The sequence below is a fragment of the Corythoichthys intestinalis genome, chromosome 20, assembly GCF_030265065.1.
Source record: "Corythoichthys intestinalis isolate RoL2023-P3 chromosome 20, ASM3026506v1, whole genome shotgun sequence".
In the NCBI taxonomy this organism is placed as follows: Eukaryota; Metazoa; Chordata; class Actinopteri; order Syngnathiformes; family Syngnathidae; genus Corythoichthys; species Corythoichthys intestinalis.
Genome location: NC_080414.1, coordinates 12,812,393 through 12,838,046, shown reverse-complemented (window position 1 = coordinate 12,838,046; position 25,654 = coordinate 12,812,393). Strand labels below are relative to the sequence as shown.

Below are 25,654 nucleotides of genomic sequence, written 5' to 3'. Positions count from 1 at the left end.
GAGTAAAAATTGATAACTTATTATCATAAGAGTTAACAATGGAAATATTAAATAATAATAGTTCGTTTTTATTTTTGTTTATAACAAAGTTGAGGTCACGTGGGCGAAAGCTAAAGTGCTAGACAGTAACTCTCTCACTAACGTACTGTTCTCTAGCTCTGACCAAGCGGAAGTGAAACGCAATCGCACGGTACTGTACCTGTTGTGTTGTTTTACTGCCTCCGCCGCGATTCGCCCTGTGTTCAACCGCGGCCGAGGCGCAGCTGTATTGACGCCCCGCGAGTACGAGTCCCCTAATGGAGCCACGGGACAAGAACGTGCCGCGGGGGCCGGTGCTCCACATCGTGGTGGTCGGCTTCCACCACAAGAAGGGCTGCCAGGTGGGTCAACACTGTTAGCAACATGCTAAATGCTACCTTCTGTCCACATGAAAGCAGGCGGAGGTGGTGATGAAGATAATGATGCATCAGCTGTTTTCAGGCGCTTACGTAATGTTTCCAGCTGTTGTTATTACTGTCGCGGAAAAGACACCCAGATATATTTGGGTCGCGAGTTGGGTTTTAAGACAGGGTTAAGGTTTTTTTTAAGTAGGGTTTCAAACTTGTTTTGAGTTGTGTTTTCACTTTAATGTGGGTTTTGTATGTGTTTACCTAACCTTGCTTTTCTTTCATCGTCTTCTTTGTCTGTCCGAATGCAAACCCGTTTGTGCTTTGATTGAGACTGTAAAGTAAACCTGTTCTGCAAATATCACCTGGCAAGCAGCCATTTTACAGGTTGGCCTTTAATAACAAAAGAACTAACTTTTACATGAAACAAGCTATTTCACAAATTTGCAACAATTGATGGCAATGGGCGACAAATGTTTTTGACCTGAAAAAATGTGGACAATGAGGTATTTGAATTTATTAAACTTTTTTTTTGTGTGTGTGTGTGTTTTTAGAGGGATGCCAACTTGTGACACAGTCGTCGATTTTTAAAACGTATTCATACATTTTCTACAAAATTGATCAATAAGTTAATATTTTTCTGTTTTTGTTCTGGAGCGGATTCAGCCATTATCAGCAGCCCTTCAAAATAATTGCCTGCCATTGACAACAATAGACGTCCGATTCTTTTAACTCATTGATGCCTGAATTTACATTTAACAAATACATATCAGAAAGCATTGGGGAATACCTAGGTAGATGAACATATAAACAATAAATAATCTGTTAAATTAATATTTTTTATTTGAAATTTTCTGTATATTCTTTATTTTTTATATTTTCAAATGTTTTTCAGATTTTTATTCTAGGATTCTCATATTTTTAACCATTTTTCAATTTAATTGTCTATATTCAGTATTTTATTTTTTAATAATGCTATTTGTCTGTGTATTTTCTAATGCTCTACATTTATTTCAATGTGCAATTCATTTTGACTAAATAGATTAGACATCTAGCGCTGTTAATGGCAGCCAGTGAGTTGGGGAAAGAAAAAAAAGGTGTTTTTAGAACTTTTTTTTTTTTAATTCACTAGGTGGAATTTTCCTACCCACCACTGATGCCCCAAGAGGGTCACGATAGCAACATGCTACCCGAAGAATGGAAGTACCTCCCTTTCCTGGCGCTCCCTGACGGCGCACACAATTTTCAGGAAGGTACGCTTGACACAAAGCTGACTAAAAACCTGTGTACTAACAATCTTTCACCCCACAGACACCGTGTACTTCCACCTTCCGCCTCTAGGCGGCGACAACAAATGCGTGTACGGCGTGTCGTGCTACCGCCAGATCGAAGCTAAGGTGAGCCGACGAAGCGGCTCCGGCTCCGAATGTTCTGTTTTAAATCCGTTTCGTGTCATTTTCCGCCCGCAGTCGCTGAAAGTCCGTCAAGCTGACGTCACACGAGAGACGGTGCAGAAAAGCGTCTGCGTGCTCAGCCGTGTGGTGAGGCCAATTTGAACAAATAAGCAGATTTATATTACGGATGGACGATACACCTAAATGATGTATCTCAATATGCTAAGGAGACAACACGATACGGGCCCTGTTCACATTTGACTCGCCACTGGCTGCATGCCTCCCAGCATGCAATACGGTGCTTCGGATATAAATAACTTTCAGAGTTCATGTTCTGTGCTGATTATTTCGTCAGTTACTGTTCCAGTTGTTTCATTAATTGCTAGTTATGCTATTTAGTTCGTTGCTAGGTGTTCATTTTAGTTTGTTTGAACTGTGCGTTTGAATGACCTTTGATTTCATTTAGGGCTGCAGCTATCGAATATTTTAGTAATCGAGTAATCGACTGAAAATTCTATCGATTAATCGAGTAATCGGATAAAACAAATATATTTTTAGGTGAAGAGCAATTATAGATATACATGAGAAAACAAGACATTTTATCATTTTCAGTCAATCAATGTCTTTATTTTTGATGTGTATTGTTGAAAACAGCCAACAATTGCATCTCAGATGTAACTAGAATAAAAAAAAAAAAGACTAATTCACTACATATATATATATATATATATATATATTATATATATATATATACACACACCTAAAAATGCCTTTACGCTTGATAACACACATCGCTTAAAAGTTACGATTTTTTCCCACGTTTTTCAATTGAATTTTTATTTGTGTCAAGCCATTTTTAAGTTCTAGTAAAGTTTTAAGTTAGTCTAAACTGTAAGTCCTGATAGGATTTTGAATTTTTGCAGTGTTCAAAATAAATGTATGATACAGGCTGTATTGGAGCACATTAGGGACTAGTGCTACTTGGTGTTTTATCCAGCAATGACTACTGAGCTAAAATTGATAGTTAGCATTATTGAGTTTTTATTTGACACCCTCATCACTCCACAACGCTATGTTATGTTAAAGCCTGTATGTAAGACACGTTAGCCACGCATCGAAAGTGGTCTTAATTAATAGAAACCTAGCCCTCCGCAGGGCTAACGTTACGTGAGCTAGTAGTGACAGTAACGTTAATCTTATATATTAGCGCTTAGCGCTCTTTGTTAGCGCTTAGCGCTCTACTGCTTTAAGATGGCGGCTGTTTGCTAACGCTGCCCAGACGCGGCCTAGTCTGTCATTGTGCATCTAGTTCAACATACATGTGATCTCTATGAGACTCATCAGAGCTAACTGCAACTAACGTAGCATGTGCAGGCTAGTATTTTGCAACGTCGGAGTCGTTTGTAGCGGCTGTCTGCTGCAGTAAGTTTTTTTTTTTTGCTTCTTCCTCTACGCACGTGACATCAGCGCGTTGTCCCGCATTAAAAGTAGTCCGAGCAAAACGTGATGCTTAGAGCTGTCAAAATAAACGAATACTCGAGGTGAATAAAATTACTCGGATCAGTTTTTAAACTCGAGTTACTCGAGTTGCTCGAGTATTCGTTTCAGCTCTAATTTCATTACATGCTATAACTTGTGTATTCTGTCAACATTAGCGCCACAAAATGGCCAGCGGCTACCCGTAGTAAGGTTGCTGGGTCATTAATGCGAAGTATTTATGGACTATAATGCTAAAATCATGTGGCATATCGTGATCTATTTTTTTCAAACTCATTGCGTATCGTGACGTTTCGTATCGTCAAACGATATTTGGCTCTCAATCTAATGAATGTGTCTCAAAACTTTTGGCACCTTCTTTTTTTTTTTCCCACAGCCTTTGTTCGGTCTTCTCCAAGCCAAACTGCAGCTGATCACGCACGCTTACTTTGAGGAGAAAGATTTCTCCCAGATCTCCATTTTGAAGGTGAGAAGACATTTCAAAACTTTCGCCATGGACGTCACTCACCTCGTTTTACTTTATTATTTTAAAGGAACTGTATGAGCACATGAACGGATCGCTGGGGGGTTCCGCTCTGGATGGGTCGCAGGTTTTTCTTGGTATGTTCTCCTCGCACTGGAATGGTCCGTGCCGTTTCTTCGGCTTTGAGGTGGTTGTTCTCTTCGCAGGGTTGTCGCCACGAGATCTTATCCTGCATTTTCGACACAAGGTGAGTTAGCTCATTGGATGACACTGAAACACGAGTGTTTACAGGGAGTTTACACAGTTTAAATGAATTGGACGCTCATTGTTGTCAATGGGAGTCAATTAGTTAAGTACATCAAGTGGGGAAAATAAATTAGACTAAAGTATTAGGACACCTAAAGGACAAAAAAAAATTGGATAAAAATATTGGGATGTTTAAAGAACACGAAGTGGAAAATTACAATAAAATTTGGCAAAAGTATTAGGACACCAAAAGAATTTGAGAAAAAAAATAAATAAAATTTGGACAAAGGTATTAGAATAGTTGAAGTACATGTGGAAAAAAAGACTAATAGTATGAAGACACCTAAAGAACATGAAGTAAAAACTGTCTAATGTTTACAAAAGTATTAGGACACCTCAAGAACATGGAGTAAAAACTGTCAAATATTGACGAAAGAATTGGGACACCTAATACACATGAATCAAAACTGTAAAATATTAGCAAAAGTATTGGAACACCTCAAGTAAATGAATGAAAAATATTAGGATTGTTCCGATCAGAGGTTGCGCTAGACATTTTCGTTGTCTGTCATTTTGACTGACAGGGTCATAAAAATCCGGTCATAATCTATTTTTACCCGTCACTTAAATTTTTAAAATGATAATGATGACATATTCAATAGTATTTAGTTTTCATTCATTTTTAATTACTATTGTAACGCTTGCTTGGCGGCGAAAAATTAGACACGGAAGTCGTGGTACTTTTCTCCCTCTTTTTACTCTGCTTACCGCCAACAACACCAACAAAACAACAACTCCGCCCCCAAAGAAAAAGAGGCAACTATATAGACCACAATCACCAACGTCACACAATGATCTTAATTGTGGTTGTCATCCCAAAATCTTCTAAATATATATTAAATGCATCTTACCAGATATAAAATGACTACTACATAGTCTGTGGTGATCGTTTGGTGCCCAGATTTCTTGTCGAATTACAGCAGTCCATCTCGCTCTCCTCTTCGGGTCTCTCAGAATACGGTAGAACTTCAAGTCTCTCCGTCTGTCTTCTCTGTTACTGCAACCAACCGCCACACTCGCCTTCACCATTTTGATTATTAATGTTAACGAGCAGAAAAACACGCCGTAATAGGAGGCATGTACGTAGCGGTAATGTGTACACACGACGAGCTGACACACAATATGGCGGCTCCAGTCAGGGGGGGCGGAGTTGTGACGTAATGTGATTGTGGTCTATACACAGGCGGCAATCTAGTCCACCAATTGGATGACGCGCTGGCACACCGGGTGCACCAATAAGAACCTCGCGTTGATGTGTCAATCACGGTGCCACCGCCAGACCCCGGTGCTGCTACAATATTCTGACAGAATAGCCAACGACGTCATGCATTAAGAGAGACAATAGCTAATTAATATGCTCACTCGCCACACTGTGGTCTGGGGTGTGAATTGCAACCTGTCAAAATGACGGACGGACTTCAGTTTTTTCCGTCACCGTTTTAAAAAACTGGTCAACGACGGAAAATATTCTGTTAACGCGACCCCTGGTTCCGATCATGTTTTTTTGCTCCCGATCCGATCCCGATCGTGTTAGTTTGAGTATCTGCTGATCCCGATATTTCCCGATCCGATTGCTTTTTTTTGCTCCCGATTCAATTCCAATAATTCCCGATAATTTTTCCCGATCATATACATTTTGGCAATGCATTAAGAAAAAAATGAATAAAACCCGGACGAATATATACATTCAACATACAGTACATAAGTACTGTATTTGTTTATTATGACAATAAATCCTCAAGATGGCATTTACATTATTAACATTCTTTCTGTGAGAGGGATCCACGGTTAGAAAGACTTGTGACTTTGTATATTGTGACTAAATATTGCCATCTAGTGTATCTGTTGAGCTTTCAGTAAATGATACTGCTGCCATGCCCAAATGCATGATGGGAAGTGGAACTATGACTGTGCGTAGTGCTACCAATTGATATATCTTCTCTGCGTTGGGAAATAACATAAGGTGTTAAGAAATTGATCAATTGCTACCTTGCTTCCCCACATTGCTTCCCATGATATTTCTAATCTTAGGGAGAGGGATTGTAAGGCTTTAGCCAATTAAAATAAGGCTCCAATGGCTGCCAAAATTCACTCTACTCATTTTACGCTGCCTTTTATCTCTCTATATAGGTAAAACGACGCCATTACAGATTAAGCGCGACAACGCGTGAGTGGGTCGTGCAGCGCATGCATTAATATTAATATTTTAACGTGATACATTTATCGGGATAAAGTTGATAACCCTACCTTATGCCTAAAGTCTCTGGATGAGTGTAACTTATTATGTCTGTAACGTTAATTACAATTAGAAAATGATTTCATTAAAAAAATATATATCTATATTAAAAAAAGGCATGACTGATATTTTTTTGCCGATTCCGATACTTTTTTTTTTTTTTTTTTTTTTTTTTTAAACCTGTCCTGTTCAGCTGTTTGACACAGAGAATGGAAGTCTAAGTGCCCAGATTCTGAACAGTTTTAATGTTTCACATTGAGAGTCTGACATACTCCCATTGTGATCATTCAAAATACCTTTTTATTATGACAAAGCAGCGAACAGGAAGGGATTATGGGGGGACAGAAGAAAAGAAATACAAGAGAAGAAGGAAAAGAAACACATACACAAACAACAACTAGATATACATTGAACATCTAAACTAGTTACTAATATGCTGGTGCTATCGTCAGCGAGATGTATTTCCGGTTTACACCATGTGGGGGCCTATTGGCCAGTGAAAGAGGAGAATGGGGGTGGGGGTGTCTATAAGCCTATAAGCTAAGTGATTGAAAGGGGTAGAGTGTGCACAAATCAGTTCTGTGATCTAGAACCCAGTAATCGTGTGAATCTCTTACGAGTAAGCCCGTTGGCGACCAACCCTACGCCGCCGCATCGCCAATCCCGGCACCGGGACCCCCGACCCGAGAATGCCCTACCACATCCAGCAGCACGCAGGCCCCACCGGGCGCGCGACAGCCACGCAGACGGGCGGAGAAGCCGCGCGGGCGCCAACCCAGGGCCACAGCCCCCACCCAGCCAGCCCGGGGAGGGAGGGAGGGCGGGCGCGGGGGCGGGGGGCCATGCGCAGCCCATCCCTCCTCCCGCAGCCTAGCAAAGGAGCCATCGTCCCCCCCCCCGGGACCCAGGGTGGTCCCCCGGGCCACCCGCGCACCCATCAACCGGCCTTCAGGGATGGCAGGAGGGGACGCACCACCAACCCCACGCCTACACCCACTCCCGCCCGCCCACCCGGGCCACGAGCCACAGCCCCCCAACCGGCACGGCACGCCACGGGACCCCCAGCGGCCCACCAAGCCCCAGGCAAGGCAGGGTCCCCCGCCGGTGCAGGCGACACCCCGCTGATACACCGGCGCCCAGTCAGCGACCCGCGACGGAGCGCAGGGCGGATGCCCAGCCAGAGAAGAGAGGGGAAGGCGGAGGCAGGAGAACGCCCAGGAACTGCCACGGGGCGATGCAAGATCGGGGACCCGACCCCCCAACCTACTCCCGCGGCCGGCAGCCGAGGCAGAGGGGAGGCCACACCCCAGGAGCCACGCCATATAAAAAAGTGTGGGACCCACCTACCACCCTATTACTGTGGCTGCCAGGTTCCCGACTGGCAGCCATCACCCAGCACCGTGATGGGGGTGTGAGGGGAGGGTAGTGCAATGTATGCATTAAAATAGGAGAGCTTGGCTTGGGGCAGTGGGACCGCAGCATGGAGCTTCTGCCCAGCCGCCCGTCCCACCGCCCTTTGCCAGAGCTCTCCTGTGGAGTATGATGTGTGGTGCATTTAAAAAAGGTGCAGAGATGGCGGGGCCTGTGGTGAGGAGGCAGCCGTGAGGTACCCCCACCCCCAACAGGTCCCAACCATCCCACAACCTTGGTGTGTGGTGCATTAAAAACAGGGGGGAGCCGGGCCGGGACTGTAAAGCCCCGTCCCAACTCTCCCCGGAGAAATGTATGAGCATGTAAGTGCCAAGGTGAAAAATATTTACAGTGCCGAAGTGAGAAGTGCGTGAGTTAAGAGGCAGGCTCCCGCGGGCGTGGCCCCGTCCACCAGAACCACCGGCCGCAGGGCAGAAGAGGCGTCAGGGCCCCGATCAATCCCCGCCCCAGACCACCCACGGCGCCTCCGCGACCGCCCCCCCCCCCACCACCGAGCACCCACCCCGCACCCCGAGCAGGCGCCACACCAAGCGCCGGCGACCAGGGGACGTCCACCCCACCGGCAAGGGACAGCAAGCCTCACCCAAGGCCCCGCGGGCCCCGATTCCGATACTTTGAAAATGACGTGATCGGACCCGATCGATTGGCATCCCAATCGATCGGGACATCTCTAAAAAAATATTAAATTTCAGCATTACTGTGACACGATGAGTACAGTACTACCCAAGTTTAATTTTGGCAATCGAACATAAAAGATTGAAACAACAATTTTAAATTGATTTGCATTTTATTCATTGATATGTCAAATTCAACTTTGCAGAAATACAACAACCTTTTAAGGATATTCTATTTTTTGAGGAGTATTTACTGCTCATGAAGTGAATACTTTATGTAGGAACCAAAGTATAAAGTACATGAAATGAAAAGACAAATTGTTGCCAAAATTATTGTAACTCTTAAGGATTATAAAGTGCAACAACGTGAATTTAAAAACTCATTCTTAATCTGGACAGGTTCTCATCCTCTTCAAGCTCATCTTGCTGGAAAAAAAGGTACAAATCAAACACACAAGACTTCTTATCTGAATTATTAACATGTGACTGACAATCACTCGCCACCGTAGGTCCTCTTCTACATTTCGCCCGTCAGCAGACTCGTCGGAACGCTGATGACCGTCCTGTCCCTGTTCCCGGGTACGTTACGCTCACACGTTTGTCACTTTTTTAGCGACTGCATCCTTCTTAGCACCGTTTCGCGCAGGCATGCTGGAGCATGGCCTGGTGGACTCGTCGCACTACCGCCCGAGGAGCAGCACGTCCGACGACGCCGACCCGGGGACCGAGGAGTTTGTGTCTGTGTCCGCGTCGGAGCTACGCGTAGACGGGGACTCCAGGTCGGAAGGGGACGGCGTCCAACTGAAGCCGCCGTCTCGCACGTCCCCGGAGTCGTCGGAGAGCGACTGGGAGACGTTGGACCCGAGCGTGCTGGAGGAAGGGAACGGGGAGGACGCGACGCCCATCACGGTGCAGCCGCTCGGGAGTCAGGGCGGCGTCACGCAGGGGCTGCTCTCCGGGTTGGAGGAAGATCAGTACGGCATGCCGCTCGCCATATTCACCAAAGTAAGCTATTTGTTCACTCAAAGATGGCGATAGATGTCGATCGCGGTCTATCGTCTAGTGCGCAACCGAGGGTGGTCGCCAACCAGTGGCTCTTTCTTTATCGTCCTTCCTGGATTGGTCGCCAGCCAAAGTCACGACACAGACTGACGAACGAATTACCGTACTGGCTTGAATATAAGACGGCCCTGATTATAAGACGACCCCCTCTATTACAAGACTCAAGTTTGAAAAAAGACTTTTTGAACACCAAATTAATTTTTATACAGAAAATAATTACAGTACATCTGAAACAAATGATTATAACAATATATTTGAGAGAAAAGGCATGTTATTTTGCCTCATTCAAATCTTAATATCTGAATATTTAAATATGTAAACTAAAGTGCAATCATATTCTTAAATGAATGGCTTCTGGTTTTTGAAATGTAAATAAACCAATCTATTGTGATAAAACAACAAAATTGCAATGACTGCATTAACCATCAAAGTGAAGTCCAACTGTAACTGTAGTCTTGAAACAAATCTGAATAAGGAAAAACATTGCAATAAAATAATGCAAACTGGTTAAACTAGTAGCTGAGATCTGTCATGACAGAACATCGCTTCAATGATATCTGGCGCCATCTAGCGTCGTGAATAGGGAGAGTAGCTGAGATCTGTCATAAAAGAACATCGCTTCAATGATATCTGGCGTCATCTAGCGTCGTGAATGTGTATAATAGCCACGTTTACATGCTGACTTTTATTCATACCGATTCAAATCATTCCGAATGGAAATTTCACATCAGCTGTTTACATATCACTTCATCTATTCCGATCCAGCGTTTACATGTGACTGCCTTTATTCCGAAAGGACGTTTGACAACTGCCGTCTGACATGCGCAGATTAATCAAAACAAAGCGTCACGTTGCAAAACATGGAGATCGATCGTCAGATCAGCTGCTGTTTTAACTTTTCGAGTGGAAACAAAACTTCAGAATGATACGCCGTTCATTTAAAAAGTTGTGTGGGTGCGCTGTGCGTGTGCTTGGAAGCCATGTTGCAAGTGACGTTACTTACGTCACCGAGTGACGTCACCACGTCAGTACGGAGCATGCGCAGAAAGAACGCAACCAGACACCATTCCGTTTCCCTGTTTACATGATATAATTTTACTTCTAATCGGTTTGGGAAAAGGAATATTCCACCCCTGTGAATCGGAATGAAATTCCATTCGGTTTGGGCCTGTTCATTCCGAATGAGGTGTTTATATGGAACACATTTATTCGGTTTGAACAAATATTCCGATTGTAATTGGATATTTGGCTCCATGTAAACGTGGCAATTGTCTAGACCGCGAATATAAGACGACCCAATCTTTTTCCATCTTATTTCAATGCAAAAAACACAGTCTTATATTCGGGCCAATACGTTACATTTAGCATTTTAATATTAACTAGGTAAATGCAATTTCTGTAGAAATTGCAATGTAGCATTGCTGTGACGGTTGGGCGTGAATAGCATCAGGGTCTCCCTGTTGACTGAGGCATTTCGGGGTCACTTTTTGTTCATATTGGGTCAATTCCTGTTGATTTGGGGGCATTTTTGGTCGAATTCGTGTTGATATCAGGTAATTTCCTGTTGGTTTGTTGGCATTTCGTTTCTGGGTCACTTCCTGTTGATTTGGGGGCATGGAGGTACATGACAGTTAATAGAATGGGCGTACATGGGCGTCAATGGCATCGGGGTCTTTTCCTTTTGACTGTGGTATTTTGGGGTCACATCCATAGACTTGATGATATAATGACGGGGCACGGGGCTGATAAATAGGGGGCCTATCTCCGTCAAAGCTGACAGAGTGGAAACATAGACAAAGAGCTTTTTATGTTGAAAATTCTTGTGAATAAATGCCTAAATCCTTGAATTCTTTATAGATATGGACGTAAAACAGTCTCGATTTTTGGTCAAAAGCCAAAAAAACGGGCAGTTAGCATTTATTTTACGTAAATATGTCGAATGTGCTGTTGATCTTTAAGCCACTGTGGCGCAGCCTTATCACTACAAACAGCTTTTTACGTTGGAAATTCTTGTGAATAAATTCTTAAATCCTTGAATTCTTTATAGGTATGAACGTAAAACAGTCTCGATTCTTGGTTAAAAGCAAAAAAACGGGCATTTAGCATTTATTCTACGTAAATATTGCGAATTATGACGCCAATGTCATAGCGGTTAATTTCTCCCATTGATTTTTTTCTCAGCGTTTAAAAATGCATGCATGGTACGAAAAATATAATTACCTTGAATCCTCGAACAAATCACTCCTGAGACAATCCTCCCTGTTTGTATGCGGTACAGCTTTCGTACTTTTTCAACCTAAATCCGGCGTTGGATCGCTGCATGTTTGACAATAACTGCGACCGAGTGAAGCGGAGTGTAGGACGGCGCCCTACTTGAAGGCGTGGCGCAGTGTCTAGGGAATGTGTCCCGTTAATATCATTATGAAGTCTATGTCACTTCATCTTCATATTGTTAGTTATTGTTGATATGGGGGCATTTCCAGATCCTTTTCTGTTAATTTGGGTGCATTTCTTGGTTACTTACTGTTGATTTGGGGGGCATGGAGGGACTTGACCGTCAACGGCATGGACGTATATGGGCGTCAATGGCATCGAGGGTCCCAGTCGAATGTAAATGGGCTTTAATGGAAAGTTTTTGGTCCAAAATCACAACCAACATTGCAGAGATATTTTTGCATTGGCAATCAATGGGAGTCAATGGAAATGTTTTTGTTCCATTGAAAATGAATGGCAAATTTTCATCATTAGTAATGAATAGGAAAGTTTTTGACCAATTTTGGGGGAACCATACGTTTTTGGAAAAAAACTGTAAACAACTTTGTGCCTTCGTAAATTATGTGATTTGGACAAAAAAAAAACTGCAGAACAAGAAGCATTTCGAAATGATTTTTTTTTCTTCAAAAAACCAATTTTTTGGGGCAAATGGTAATTTCTTTGTGTGTTAAACAAAAAAAAAAAGAATTTCGGTTTTTTGGTGCTTGAACGGTGTTGTTGGTATTTCATGCAAAGCTAAAGTATCATTAATAATAAAATAATTCTTAATTTTTCAGGGTTACCTATGTCTCCCGTACATGGCGCTACAACAGCACCACCTCCTGTCGGACGTGTCGGTGCGCGGCTTCGTGGCCGGCGCCACCAACATCCTCTTCCGTCAGCAGCGGCACCTGAGCGACGCCGTGGTGGAGGTGGAGGAAGCCAGCGTGCACATCCACGACGCCGATCTGCGCAAGGTCCTCGGCCCGACCACGGCCGATCTGCGCTTCGCGGACGACCTCCTCAAACATGTGACGGACAACCGCGACGACGTTTTCCTGGACGGGACGGGCTGGGAGGGCGGCGATGAGTGGATCCGTGCGCAGTTCGCGCTCTACCTCCATGCTTTGCTCGCGTCCTGCTCGGCGCAAGGTGAGAAAAAGTCAACCATTTTCGTATCGACGGTGAACACGATTTCTTTCGCCGTAGATAACGAAAGGCTGCTCGCAGACTACGGCGCTCCCTTCGTCGCCGCGTGGAAAGGCACGCACAACTATCGGCTGTGGAACAGCAACAAGCACGCCGGCATGGCCGCCGTCACGCCGGGGTAGCGTTTTGCAGTTTGTGAATTTGAAATCTTACACGCCATTTTCCGATAATCGATTTTGTTTTTTGTGCGCAGACATCCTTTTCAAGGACAGTACAGCGTCGCCGATGTCAAACTACGGTTGTCGCAGTAAGTCATGCGGCGTCCAGTTGATCACTAATACATGTCCAAATCATTTGAAGCGGGAGAGTGGCAGCGAATGAACCTTTGTTAAATGAAAAATAGAAAATATTTAAAGATATAAATTGTATTTTGATATGAACATTTGGTTAATTATTTTGAATAATTAAAAAAAATGATTTTAAATCATTTTAAAAAATGATAAATTGAGAAATTTATCAATATGACAATTCGTATTATTAAAATATTAACTATATATTATTTGCTATTCATTTTTATTTTTAATAAAAACAAATTAAACTAACAAACTTTATATTTAGAGACTATACACAATATATTTTTTAATTTGATTTTAAATCATTTAAAAATTGGTAAATTGTGAAATTCATCAAGATCTAAGAGAATTTGTTATTAATATATAATATTTACTATTCATTTTTATTTTGAATAAAAACTGAATTTAAACTTTATATTTAGATTATCACAATAGAATAAAAAACATTTAAAGAACATTTTAAATCATTTTTAAAAATGGTAAATTGTGAAATTTATCAATATCTGAGACAATTTGTATTATTAATATAGTAACTAAATTTAATTTACTGTTCATTTTATATTGAATAAAAACAATCTAAAAAACTAACATACTTAAGAGACTATATACTCATTTTTTAAAATGATTTAAAAAATTGTGAAATTTATCAATATCACAAGACAATTTGTATTATTATTAACTATATATTATTCACTATTCATTTTTATTTTGAATAAAAACTGAAATTAAAACACTTACTTTAGAGACTATGCACACGATAAAATCTATGTATTTTCTAATCTATTATTTTTTAATAAGTGTTACAAACTGATATTTTTCGGTTTTAATATAGTTTTTACTCTTATTTTTGACTTATAAATGTATTAATTTTTTTTTAGACTATATACAATAAAATAATCTTTGTATTTTTAATGAATACGTTTAATGTTACAAAATGTGATTTTTCGGTTGTAATATTAGTTTTTACTATTTTTGACTTATAAAACAATATATTAATTTTTTTAGAGACTATACACGATAAAAGAATCTATTTCTTAATAAATAAGTTCGTTACAAAATGACTTTTCGGTTTTAATATTAGTTTTTACTGTTTTTGACTTATAAAACAATATATTAATTTTTACTATTTATTTTGAAAAAACAAACCATATAAATCTTTTTTTACAATTTTGTATTTATTTGATCAACTATTGATGTAATACTTTGTTTTTAATTTTGAATAATAAAAATTAAAAGAATTTAGAGGCTATATATGCAGATATAAGATCTTAAAATATTTAAGTAAATGAGTACTGTATTACAATATAATTAACTAATATTATTCAAATACGTGTTACAAATACTGCGAGTGATAATTATTCAATTATCATCGAAAACGTTTTTCTCACACTATAGGAACAAAAAAAAAAAACAGTGTTATTAAACATTCTACATGCACATTAAAGGCATTTTTATATCCAGTTAACATGGATTTTGGACTGCTATAACTATCAATGGTAGTTTGATTTTTTTTTTTTTTCTAAATACATCTTAAAAGAAAAGAAAAAAAAGTAATTGCTAAACATGGCCCTCCTTCACTTATCAAAAATGAATTGGGACATCTATCACTGTCAATGGCATCAGAGGTCAATTTCCAACCTGTCTCCAGCTCGGTTCACAACAGCGAACGAGGCAAGAAGATCGGGAACGCCATGATGACCACCAGCAGGAGCGTGGTGCAGACCGGGAAGGCTGTTGGTAAGACAACGACAAAAGAAATTGTAAACTCGTTTCACAATTTTGAACGTGGTCCACCATTTTCTGCATTCAGGTCAGTCAGTCGGTGGCGCGTTAACTAGCGCCAAGTCGGCCATGACGTCTTGGTTCTCCACTTTGGCCCAACCAGCCGCCGCGGCCCAACCGGACGAAGCCGACCCGTGACCCAGCCCCTACACTACTCGACTTTGCTTCTTGACAGGAAGGGGGCGCTATTGACTTCACTGCCGTATTCCAATTGCTGGACTACTTCATGTGTCGCACGTACGCACGCCGTCCACGTTTGTCGCTACACAGCTTGTCATGTCTGGTTGCCGTGGTAACAGGGCGGTCATGTTGGCAAAATTGAACATTTGAAATTTTAAAGCTTTTAGAAGATTTTAAGCAAGGGGGAAATTTTGATTGCTGTTACCAGGGCGACCATATCGTTATGATAAGAATTCTTGTGTAATTTGATTTCTTTTCCACCCGCTCGTCATCGGTTTTATTTATTTGTTGTGGATGGAGTTCAGAATTATGCTGTTTTGTCAGGACACTGGAGAAGTGTTGATGGGTGCATTATCTTGTGTCCAAAAAAAGTCATTTAATTGTCGAAGTGCCATTGACGGCAATAGATGTGTTATTTTGACTGGGTGAAATAGTCTTCCCACCCAAATTTTATTTAAGGTAGTGCTTCATTATTTGATTTTTGTTTACATTTTTTAAAAAAATATTTAAAAGGTTTGTTAACCTCTGATAAATCAAGTTTCTAATTTAAACCACAAAAAAGTGCTGTATTTGACAAGCTTAGGTTGCCCTACCCTCCAAATTTTCAATTACCGTCAATAGCAGTCAGTGGTTTAACTTGATACTTTATGACAATATTTGCATGTCATTTGAAGGAATGTTTCCCTCCCTTTGAGTGTTATAATTTTTTTTTAATCTGACATTTTCATTTTATATTTGAAAAAAAAAGTGTGCTCAGATCAACACTATTTTCTTGACATAACTGTAAAAACAAACTATATTGCTGTATTAAAATAAAGTTTTAAATCCTCAAATCAAGAACAAAAAACTTTTGGTATGACTTTTTAATAAATTAACGTTCAATGAAAATACAGTGCCAAAGGAATATGATGCAGCCAAACATGCTTGAAACGTCTGCCATGAAGCACCTGTGCTCATGAGTTGAAGCCCCGCCCCTCCCCAGACTACTGCTAGTGGTTGCCAGGGGCTGGTTTCCATAGCAACAAGCACCCCCTCCAGGAACAATGTTAGCGGACGAGGACACAGTCACACTACAGTAATGTCTGATATTAAATAATAATAAAAAAAAAAAACACTAATACAAAATAGACCTGGTCTTTTCCCCCCACGCTATGTTTAAACATATGAAAAATAGATATTTTATCATATATATAATATATACTTCAGCAGCTTGGAAATGAGAAATGCTGATAGTGGAGGTTTTGCGTGTGTGAGGGTCAGCGTGAGTAAAACCCAAGGTTGTGTGGAAGTGGGCGCGGCGGGCGAGCGACTGGACCTGCAGTCGCCCTTGCCGCACCCCTAAAACCTGAAAAACAAAGCAACCTAAACTAAAAAGTAATCGGATCGGGGTATGGGACATTTTTTGGTAACGCTTGCACCCTCAATTGGTCGCCAGTCAATCACAGGGCGTGTACGCAACTCAGAAAAAGTCAAAATTGTCAAAATTTGACAGTTTTGGCTAACAAAAATACTCTATGAATAGAATAAATGGCAGCCAATGAAATGGTTCATGAACGTTTCATCTAAAAAAAAAAAAACTAACCCAATTCAACTTTCTCTTTGGCGCCACCTAGAGCCAAAAAATACACTCAAGTACCATATTTTTCCAGAGTATAAATCGCATTTGTACCAGTTGTTTACACTTCAGTTATAGGCATAACTTAATACGTTGCGTTAACAGATGGCTATTTAGCCTGTTGTTCTCCATGTTATAACTATGACGTATAATGTTTCTATTTGTTTGTCCCCAAAAAAACGCATATAATATATATATAGCTATTCATAGCTGGTGCGACTTATAGTCCCAAAAATATGGCTACGTGACCGATTACTTTTAGGTATTTCTCAAAAAAACTTGTTTATTCTAAATCGGAATAACTGTTAATCGGTTATCGCAAACCCTCTGACGAAACGCATCTTATATGCCAGTGCGACGAATAGTCTGAAAAAAATGCGGCCGTTTGGACAGCTTAACTTTTGCTGAGTCGCATACGGAGAAAATTCAAACTTTCAGTCCAATTTTGAGTCGTTGTTTTTCGTAACATTAACATGCGCGTTTTCGGAATGTGGGAGGAAGCTGTAGTACCCACGCTAGCACGGGGAGAACATGCAAAACTCCGAAAACAGGAAACGTCCCAACCCTGAACATGGGGACTAACTAACTATCCGCCGTGCCGTGTTACGAGAATTGAGAAAAAAAGGGAGATTTCTACGCCAGGGGGAAGGAGACCAACTCGCCGTCCACTTCGAATTCCTCTGCGTCGTCGGGCGAGAAGAGGTAGGCGGGCGGCTTCCATGGAGACTCCTCTAGGCAGGACGGGTAGAGCTTCCCCACGGCACAGTGGAAGGCGTTGCCCAGCTCCCACAGCACACGCTCAGACACGGGTTGCATCAGGAACCAGCTGTCCAGCTCCACGTCGTACTGGTAGATGGAGTATTTGGGCCTGTCGTGCATGGGAGTCTCTCGCATGAATACGCACAACCCGTCCAGCAGCACCACAGCGCGCACGCAGGGGTCCGAGTAGCGCTTAGTCGGCACGTCGGCCGCACGCCTCCACTCGTTTTTGTGGACGTCGTAGATCTCCACAACTAGCGAGGAGACGTCAGCCGGGCCGGGCAGGGGTAGCCTTGCGCCCCCGCCGTCTCTCATGTCCGCGCCGCCCAGGTAAAAGATGAAGTCCCCGAAAGCGGCGGCTGAGGCGTAGCAGCGGCTGATCTTGCGCGTTGCCATCTCGGCCCAGGCGTCGGCGCGCGGCAGGTAGCAGTACGTGAGGTCGTGCGTAAGCAAGTAGATGCAGCCGTGCGCCGCCACGCAGGTGCTCCAGAACCACGCCGCCGGCAGCGGGCTCACCATGGTCCACTCGTCCTTGGCGCGGTCGTAGCGCTCCACCGTGCGGCGGTCCAGCTCGCCGCCCACTCTGTCTCCGCCCACGGCGTAAATGAAACCGTCGCAGTACACCAGCGAGGGCTTGCGGCGGGCGCACAGCATGGGCGTTTTGGCCACCCAGGAGTTCTGCTGCGCGTCCAGCCAGAAGAAACTGTCCACCGAGTCCACCAGCACTTGCGGGCCGCCTCCACGCCCGACGGCGTTCTCCAGGACGATCTCTCCGCCGGCGATAAACAAGTCGTTGTCGGGCGTCACCAGGGTCCCCATTTTGCGCAGGTTCTGCGGCGGGTTGCAGAGTTTGTAAACCTTCTCCGCCTGGGGGCTGTAGCACACCATGGCGCCGGGCGTCATGGACATCATCACGCTCAGGCCCGTCGTTTCCGACAGCGCCTCCATAAAGATCAGCATCTCCTCCTTGGTCATTCCCAGGCGTGGCTTGAAAAACTTAGGCATGGACTTATAGAGCCCCTGCACCACCACCGACTTGTCGTTGGGCGGCAGGCCCTGAAACCACGCCCGCTGCGTCACCTCCGACAGCGCGTCGATGCGGATCTGGCTGAGCACCGACGACAGGTGCTGCGAGCGCGCCTCCATGTTGTACTCTAGCCAAAGCATGGCCGCCTCGCGGACCGTCTCCTCCTTCTCCACGTTGAGGTTGTCGCTGCTCAGGACATCCACGAGCAACTCGTGCGACAGCTGCAGGAAGGCGTCCTGCCGGTACACGGTGGGGAACTTGTGCTCCACCATGCGCTTGGCGCTCTGCTTGAGCTCGCTGCAGCTGAACAGGTCGCCGATGCTCAGCATGCGCACGCAGTTCTCCGGGTTGATCTTCTTCACCAGGTAGTCGCGACACTGCAGCAGGGCGTCCTCCACCTGAAAAGGGAGTACGCAATCGGTGACACGAATTCCACCATCTTGCTAGCTTTAGCGTCCGTGGTAGGGGTGTGACAATATATCGAAAAAGTGATATATCGCGATACTTTGTAGCCGAAAGGTTATCGATATGCTTCCACCAAGACTCGTTATATAATTTTAAAAAGGAGTCACTGTTACCTCATTCACTCCCAGCCATTTTCACCAGAGCAAAGCCCTTCGCTCGCGGCCGTTTTACTGGATTTTGACTGATTTTGCAGGGCCCACAGAAAATTCTTTTCTATTGCTATATAAACATGGAACTAGAGCTGCAGCTATCGATTATTTTAGTAGTCGATTAATCGATGAACTAGTTAGTTCGAATAATCGAGTAATCGGATCAGGAACTTGAAAAATTTAAATACCTGAGCTCACCCGCAAACAGTATAAAAAAGTTAATAAATGAGGATCTATGTACAACAAAAGAACTGGCTAACTTGCGTAGCAAAAGTCCGCTAGCTTAAATGCTTGTTTGTTTGGTTGGTTTTTTTTTTTACAATGTTCTTAACAAATGGTTCAGACACATATTCCCACAAAAAACAGCTAAATATACTTATAAACTAAATTACGAATGCATTAAAAAAAACATTCGCTCAAACAAAAGCTAATGCTGGTCTTAACAGGGAGCAGCTGGCTTCACCCATGTGATATGAGGCAGACAAGAGGGCAGTGTATCCACCCAAATCAATTAAACTAAATGCAAACACTTTCAAAATAAACTATTACAACCCCACTTTAATGAAACGAACACTCGAAGAAGCAAAATTTAATTCGAATCTTTTTTTCTAATCAATTACTCGAGTTTATTGATTAATCGTTGCAGCACTACATGGAACTCACCAAAAGAAAGATTAGACTGTTCTTTCAGCAGAAAAAAGTTAGCTCATATCTTTTTCCATTCTTTAGAAATCATCATTAGAAAATTGCTTAGTTTGAGCAATTTTCCAATTTCTGATGAAAAAAACAGAAATTGAGCTTTTTGTGAAAGCATACATTTCAAACTTTAACACAGCTATTTTTCGCTTATGTGACATCCCAAACATCTGAATAATGTTTTCGTTCTACAAAATAACAAACAACAAGACAAATAGAGCTTTTGACCGCAAAGTAACAATTTATTTACACATAACTAAACTATTGAACTGTTCAACTATTTGCGCACATAACAACGGGGAAGGCTCAGTAATCTGATGAGTCCGGATCAAGATCGGTCTCACTTTTTTAATCATCTTCATCGTCGGTTTCAACCTTGAACTAACGAGTGACACAACGTGAGCTCCGCAGAAACCTAACGCTGTAGTGGACGTCACCGATTGTCTCATCAAGACTTTTTTTGAATCCTTCTTTGACGATGGTTTCGTTTTCTTTTCAAAACACTCCTCCAGTGTCCACGCGTCTTCACAAGATCCCTCAAACTTCCGTTTCCTATTTTTCTTCACTTACTTTCTTGGCCCGAGATGAGTTCTAACCAAATGCGCTACTGACCTCCAGTGGCCAGTTTTATAGCTTTATATATATATATATATATATTTTTTTTTTTTTAATAAAAAATGCAAAAGGCATAAATACGTTTTCAGGACACTAAAGCAATTAAATATAGAACGTATTTATACGTTTTAGGGAGCAAATGAGTTAACAAAAGTAAAAAAGGAAACAACAGGTTGCTACCAAAATCTGCCATTAAAATAGTGCCTACGTTAGCTCACTGGCTGCCATTGACAGTCCAATTCATTTAGACTGGATTGGACGTCTAGCGCAATCAATGGCACTGAAACCAGGGCATGTCTTGTGGTTATTTACAGGTCGCTTCCTGTTCATTTTAGGACATTTACATTTACTGTTGATTTTGAGCCACTGCTCTTCAGTAACCCTAAATCAACTGGAAATGACCTATTAATACCCCCAAATCAACAGGAAGTGACCCAAAAGGAAAAGGAAGTGACTGAAAATCAACAGGAAATGACGTGAAATGCCCCAAAATAAACTCATTTCCTGGCTTTGGCCGCCACAGACATCCAATCCGTTTGAACAAGGAGGGATGGGAGCAAATGAACACAGGTTCCTTTGGCCATCCCTCCCACTTCAAACAGATTAGACGTCTACTAGTGATGAACTCAGAGCGGAAGGATGAAAAGAGCTCGTTTTTCCGTTTATTAGTTGTATTGTAGAATATCCTAGAATGGGGGTCAGCAACCCACGGCGCTCAAGTCGCATGCGGACCTTTAGCGCTGCCCTGGTGGCTCCTTGGAGCTTTTTCAAAAATGTTTGAAAATGATAAAAGATGGGGAAGGGAAATAATTTTTTAGTTTTAATATGGTTTCTGTAGAAGGACAAACATGACACAAAACAATCTTCTAATTCATTAATATTGTAATAAATATAAACTTGAGGCGCCATCGTACAACAGAGTAGTCACATGGTGCGTCATTATTGGATGCACTGGTGGGAAAATAAACATTTACCGTATTTTCCGCACTATAAGGTGCATTGAAGGAAAGGCACACTTTCAAGGACTGGGCTATTTTAAAACCATTTTCATGTATATGGCACACTGCATTATAAGGCACAGTAGTAGTAGTCGTGGTTGGCGTTGTGTTATGCATCCACAAGATGGGAGTTGAGCTAAATGGAATGTCATGCCATGATTAACCAATATCGATCCAAATATAAGGCATATCGGATTATAAGGCGCACTGTTGGCGTTTGAGAAAAATTGAAGGCTTTCAGGTGCGCCTTATAGTGCAGAAAATACGGTAATCGTGACGGCTCATTATGTATTTGCAGCCAACTTAAGTCATTTTGATAGTACGCTAATATAGCTTGTGTTGCATTCATTCTAAGGTTTAAATAAGGCTTTTTTGCAGCTCCAGAACTTTTTTTTTTCCCTCCAAAATGGCTTTTTCAACATTTTGGGTTGTCCACTCCTGTTACCCATGAATCGATAACAGTTGTAGTGCTGCAACGATTATTCGATTAACGCGAGTAATTCGATTAGATAAAAAAGCTTCGTATCAAAATTTGCTGCTTCGATGAGTCGTTAATTAGTGTGGTGTTGTAATGGTTAGATTTGAAAGCTTTTGTATTCAATTTTATTGATTTGGGTGGATACACTGCCCTCTAGTGCCAACAGTGAATATGAAATTATTTAACATGGCTGAATCCACCTGTTCTCTGTTAAGACCAACATAAGGTAAGTTTTTGAGCTAATGTTTTTTTTCCACAATTTGATAACAGCATTGTAAAAAAAGTTATATAAATAGTTATAATGTAATTAAATATCACAATAGTGAGTACACCCCTCCCATTTCTGCAGATATTTAAGTATGTCTTTTCATGGGCCAACACTGACAAAATGTCACTTTGACACGATAAAAAGTAGTCTGTGTGCAGCTTATATAATAGAGTTAATTTATTTTCCTCTCAAAACATCTCAAAATATAGCCATTAATATCTAAACCCCTGGCAACAAAAGTGAGTATACCCCTTAGTAAATACGTAGATCCTTAAATGTCCAAATTGAGTACTGCTTGTCATTTTCCCACCAAAATGTCATGTGACTCGTTACAGGAGTGCTGTTAACATTGCTGCAGAGATTGAAGAGGTGGGTGGTCAACCTGTTGGTGCTCAGACCATACGCCGTACTCTACATTAAATTGGTGTGCGTGGCTGTCACCCCAGGAGGAAGCCTCTTCTGAAGACGGTACACAAGAAAGCCCGCAATCAGTTTGCTGAAGACATGTCAACAAAGCACATGGATTACTGGAACCATGTGCTATGGTCTGATGACACAGGCGGGCCACCTCTACAATCTCTGCAGCAATGCTGACAGCACTCCTGTAACGACTCACATGACATCTTAGAGGGAAAATGACAAGCAGTACTCCATTTGGACATTTAGGGATGTATGTAGGGGTTTGGATATTAATGGCTATATTTTGAGTTATTTTGAGGGGAAAATAAATTACCTCTATTATATTATCTGCACACAGACTACTTTTCATTGCGTCAAAGTGTCATTTTGTCAGTGTTGTCCCATGAAGAGATATACTTAAATATCTGCAGAAATGCGAGGGGTGTACTCACTTTTGTGATACACTGTAGATCCTCATTTATTTTTACACCATTTGAGGCTAAGCTCAGGTATTTTAATTTAGTTATAATGCATTTATTGCTCTTGTGAAATAAAAGTGCAACTCTGAATAGTTTGAAAAAACGCTCAGGAATCTTATTTTGTATTTGCATTTAATGCACGCATAAACACTTGTATTACATCTCCTAAAATATATTTTGCAAAACATAAATTTCATAATCCAAATACTCGATTATTCGAACTGATCGATAGATTAATCGATTTCCTAAATAATCGATAGCTGCAGCGAGGGTTGGGCATCGAGCATCGATGGGAACCGGTTCTATCACTCCAATGCTCCTGGAATCGTTCGAATTTATAAGTTTCGATTCAATGCCCTGACCGCCGAGCGGGAAAAAAATGTTCAAGTTCAAAGACTGATATTTATATACAAGTTAAAATTAGACAGTCTCTTAAAAGAATCAGAATCGAGAATCGTTCGGAACCGGAATCGAAACGTGGAATCGTAATCGGAACCGGAATCGTTCAATTTCAAACGATGCCCAACCCTAGCTGCAGCCCTAAACTGTTGTATCACCATATCGAGAGCCTTGTATCGTATCTTGAGGTACCCAGAGGTTCCCACCCCTAGTCGGCAGTGAACGCTAACGCCGCTCCTCTGAAACAATTTTTAGCAACTGATATTTGTGACAAATTTGAACTCAAAATTGGACAAGTTCATCTTTGAGTGTTCATCAGACTCTGCTCACTTCTTATCCATTCAGGTTTTCAGAGTGAATTCATCAATGGATACATGCTTATTTGAAATATTTTTAACCCACGTTAACAATATTTAAACCAGATTTCTGGTCAATTTTTTAAAACTGACACCTTTTTGAAACGATATATTGAGTCTTGGTGGGAGCAAATCAATAACACTTTGGGCTACAAAGTGTCGCAATATCTCACCTTTTCGATATATTGTCACACGCCTATTCAACATATATAAGCTACTTTATTGGTACATTTAAGATTTTAAAACCTTGTAAAATCCCTGAAAACATAACCGTTTGTGGTTCCAAGATTGCCATTGGGCAACAAATCTCATTTTCAACAATAACTCCACTTTGCCACATTAAATATGGCGGCAGCCAACCTGCAGGAAGCAGGCGGTTTCGTACAGCGGCTCCACGGTGCTGTCGCTGATGGCCAAATGGCCCGTGTAGGCGTAGGTGATGATGATCTGTAGCGTGGTGGCGTCCACGTTCCTCAGGTGGACGTGCGTCTGCTTGCTCTCGCTCAAGCCACCCATGAACATCGCCCTTCACAAAAACAACTCCAAAATAAATTTTGGGAATCATTTGCAGAGTCGTCATCGCATGTCACACACCTGAAGTAGGAGCTGCACGCGGCCAGCACCATCTTGTGGCACGGGAACTCGCTGTCGTCCACCAGCAACACCACATCCGTCAGCAGCTTCTGCTCGTAGAAGAACTTGAGCTGCTCCAGCAGCGAGACGGCGTAGTCCGCGTTGACCGGCCTGCGCTCGCCCAGACCCGACATGGTCGCATCACACGAATCGCGCCCCAGCTTTGTAGAGTGTGCAAGGCCGGCCGAACCGGGCTCGATACTGACGGAAAGAAAAAACAACCGAGGGATTCCGGGGAGGGGATTGTGGGAGTGGGACGTCGGTCCGAGCTGGGAATGAACCCTCTGCCCGGTTGAGGTCAGAGGTCACACAGCCAGTGGAGGGTCTGCCTAACAACACAATTACATCAGCGGGAACCTGCGGGAGATAACAAGCGCACAAACTGAGGTTTACTGTTCTAATATGAACTCATTCACACAGGCGTCCAATTCATTTTCACTGGACGTCTATCGCCGTCAATGGCAGCCAAACGTGAATTATCTATTCTCAAATTACAATTTAATTTCAACTTTCAAACACCAAACTCGTCTCATCTTTAGATAAGAACATCAAATTTGTTTTTGCTCTTCTCAAATGAACCCCAAGAAGCTAGCCGGGGGGGCTAAATCAGTCCGCCTCCATGTAATGTTCCATATGCGGCTCAAGTAACGTTGGCGGACACTTAGCAGCTTTAGCTTCTCGTCAACACGACCGTCATTCTGGTTTCCTGCTTAAAAACTGAAGGCTAACACATCAACAATAGAGTCAAATGTTTAAAATGAATATGTAAAAATATTAATTAGCTCAAAAGCCCTCGTAAAAAGCGCGGCCATCTCTAGAATACACCTTACGGCTAAACTAACTGCTAACAGAAGCTAACCGCTTGTGTGGCTCTTCCTCCTGCCCAAGCCCTGAAAGCCTGAATAAAATGGTTTTCTCACGGTAGTTTGATGATGACTCGGAGGAGTAAAGTGTCACAAAAGCTTTTCCTATCAGCGGGGGTGTCGAGTGACGTTCCAAAGGTGAGTTTTGATGGTAAAGAACTGAGCTCGGGTGAGGTGATCCCAAAAGCTTCCAGCACATTTTTGAGCGCCCGAAAAGCACAGAGCGGTGGAGGCCGGGGAAACACACTGCGCATGCGTAGAGCATTCAGCAAAATACCGGAAGTCAATAACCGCATTCAGAATCAAAATAATAATAATAAACCATTCATTTTTTTAACCATATACTAAC

The 25,654-nt window shown here is 42.2% G+C and overlaps 2 protein-coding genes across 2 annotated transcripts; one reads left to right on the top strand and one right to left on the bottom strand.

Moving 5' to 3' along the window:
• The first annotated feature begins 137 nt into the window (after positions 1-137).
• Positions 138-15,968, top strand: avl9 (AVL9 homolog (S. cerevisiase)). Its single transcript, XM_057824182.1, has 15 exons — positions 138-380; positions 1,519-1,639; positions 1,698-1,783; positions 1,856-1,927; positions 3,654-3,743; positions 3,811-3,877; positions 3,947-3,987; positions 8,727-8,765; positions 8,837-8,906; positions 8,974-9,332; positions 12,440-12,794; positions 12,852-12,969; positions 13,045-13,098; positions 14,793-14,881; positions 14,955-15,968. Exons 1-15 carry the CDS (start codon positions 297-299, stop codon positions 15,062-15,064), a joined length of 1,755 nt encoding a protein of 584 aa, XP_057680165.1. The 5' UTR covers positions 138-296; the 3' UTR covers positions 15,065-15,968.
• On the bottom strand, positions 15,894-25,566 carry kbtbd2 (kelch repeat and BTB (POZ) domain containing 2). The gene is made up of 4 exons (XM_057824180.1): positions 25,363-25,566; positions 24,404-24,799; positions 24,170-24,335; positions 15,894-18,905 (listed from the first exon to the last, which is right to left on the bottom strand). The coding sequence occupies exons 2-4, from the start codon at positions 24,574-24,576 to the stop codon at positions 17,355-17,357; spliced, it is 1,890 nt and encodes a 629-aa protein (XP_057680163.1). The 5' UTR covers positions 24,577-24,799; positions 25,363-25,566; the 3' UTR covers positions 15,894-17,354.
• Positions 25,567-25,654: the final 88 nt, after the last annotated feature.

Excerpts from the sequence above, each read along its gene's own strand:
- avl9 (XM_057824182.1), top strand. The coding sequence starts at position 297 with ATGGAGCCACGGGACAAGAACGTGCCGCGGGGGCCGGTGCTCCACATC. Across the intron at positions 381-1,518 it reads ACCACAAGAAGGGCTGCCAG|GTGGAATTTTCCTACCCACC; the intron begins GTGGGTCAACAC and ends TTAATTCACTAG. Across the intron at positions 3,744-3,810 it reads CCCAGATCTCCATTTTGAAG|GAACTGTATGAGCACATGAA; the intron begins GTGAGAAGACAT and ends ATTATTTTAAAG.
- kbtbd2 (XM_057824180.1), bottom strand. The coding sequence starts at position 24,576 with ATGTCGGGTCTGGGCGAGCGCAGGCCGGTCAACGCGGACTACGCCGTC. Across the intron at positions 24,336-24,403 it reads GCGTGCAGCTCCTACTTCAG|GGCGATGTTCATGGGTGGCT; the intron begins GTGTGTGACATG and ends GTTTTTGTGAAG. Across the intron at positions 18,906-24,169 it reads AAACCGCCTGCTTCCTGCAG|GTGGAGGACGCCCTGCTGCA; the intron begins GTTGGCTGCCGC and ends CTCCCTTTTCAG.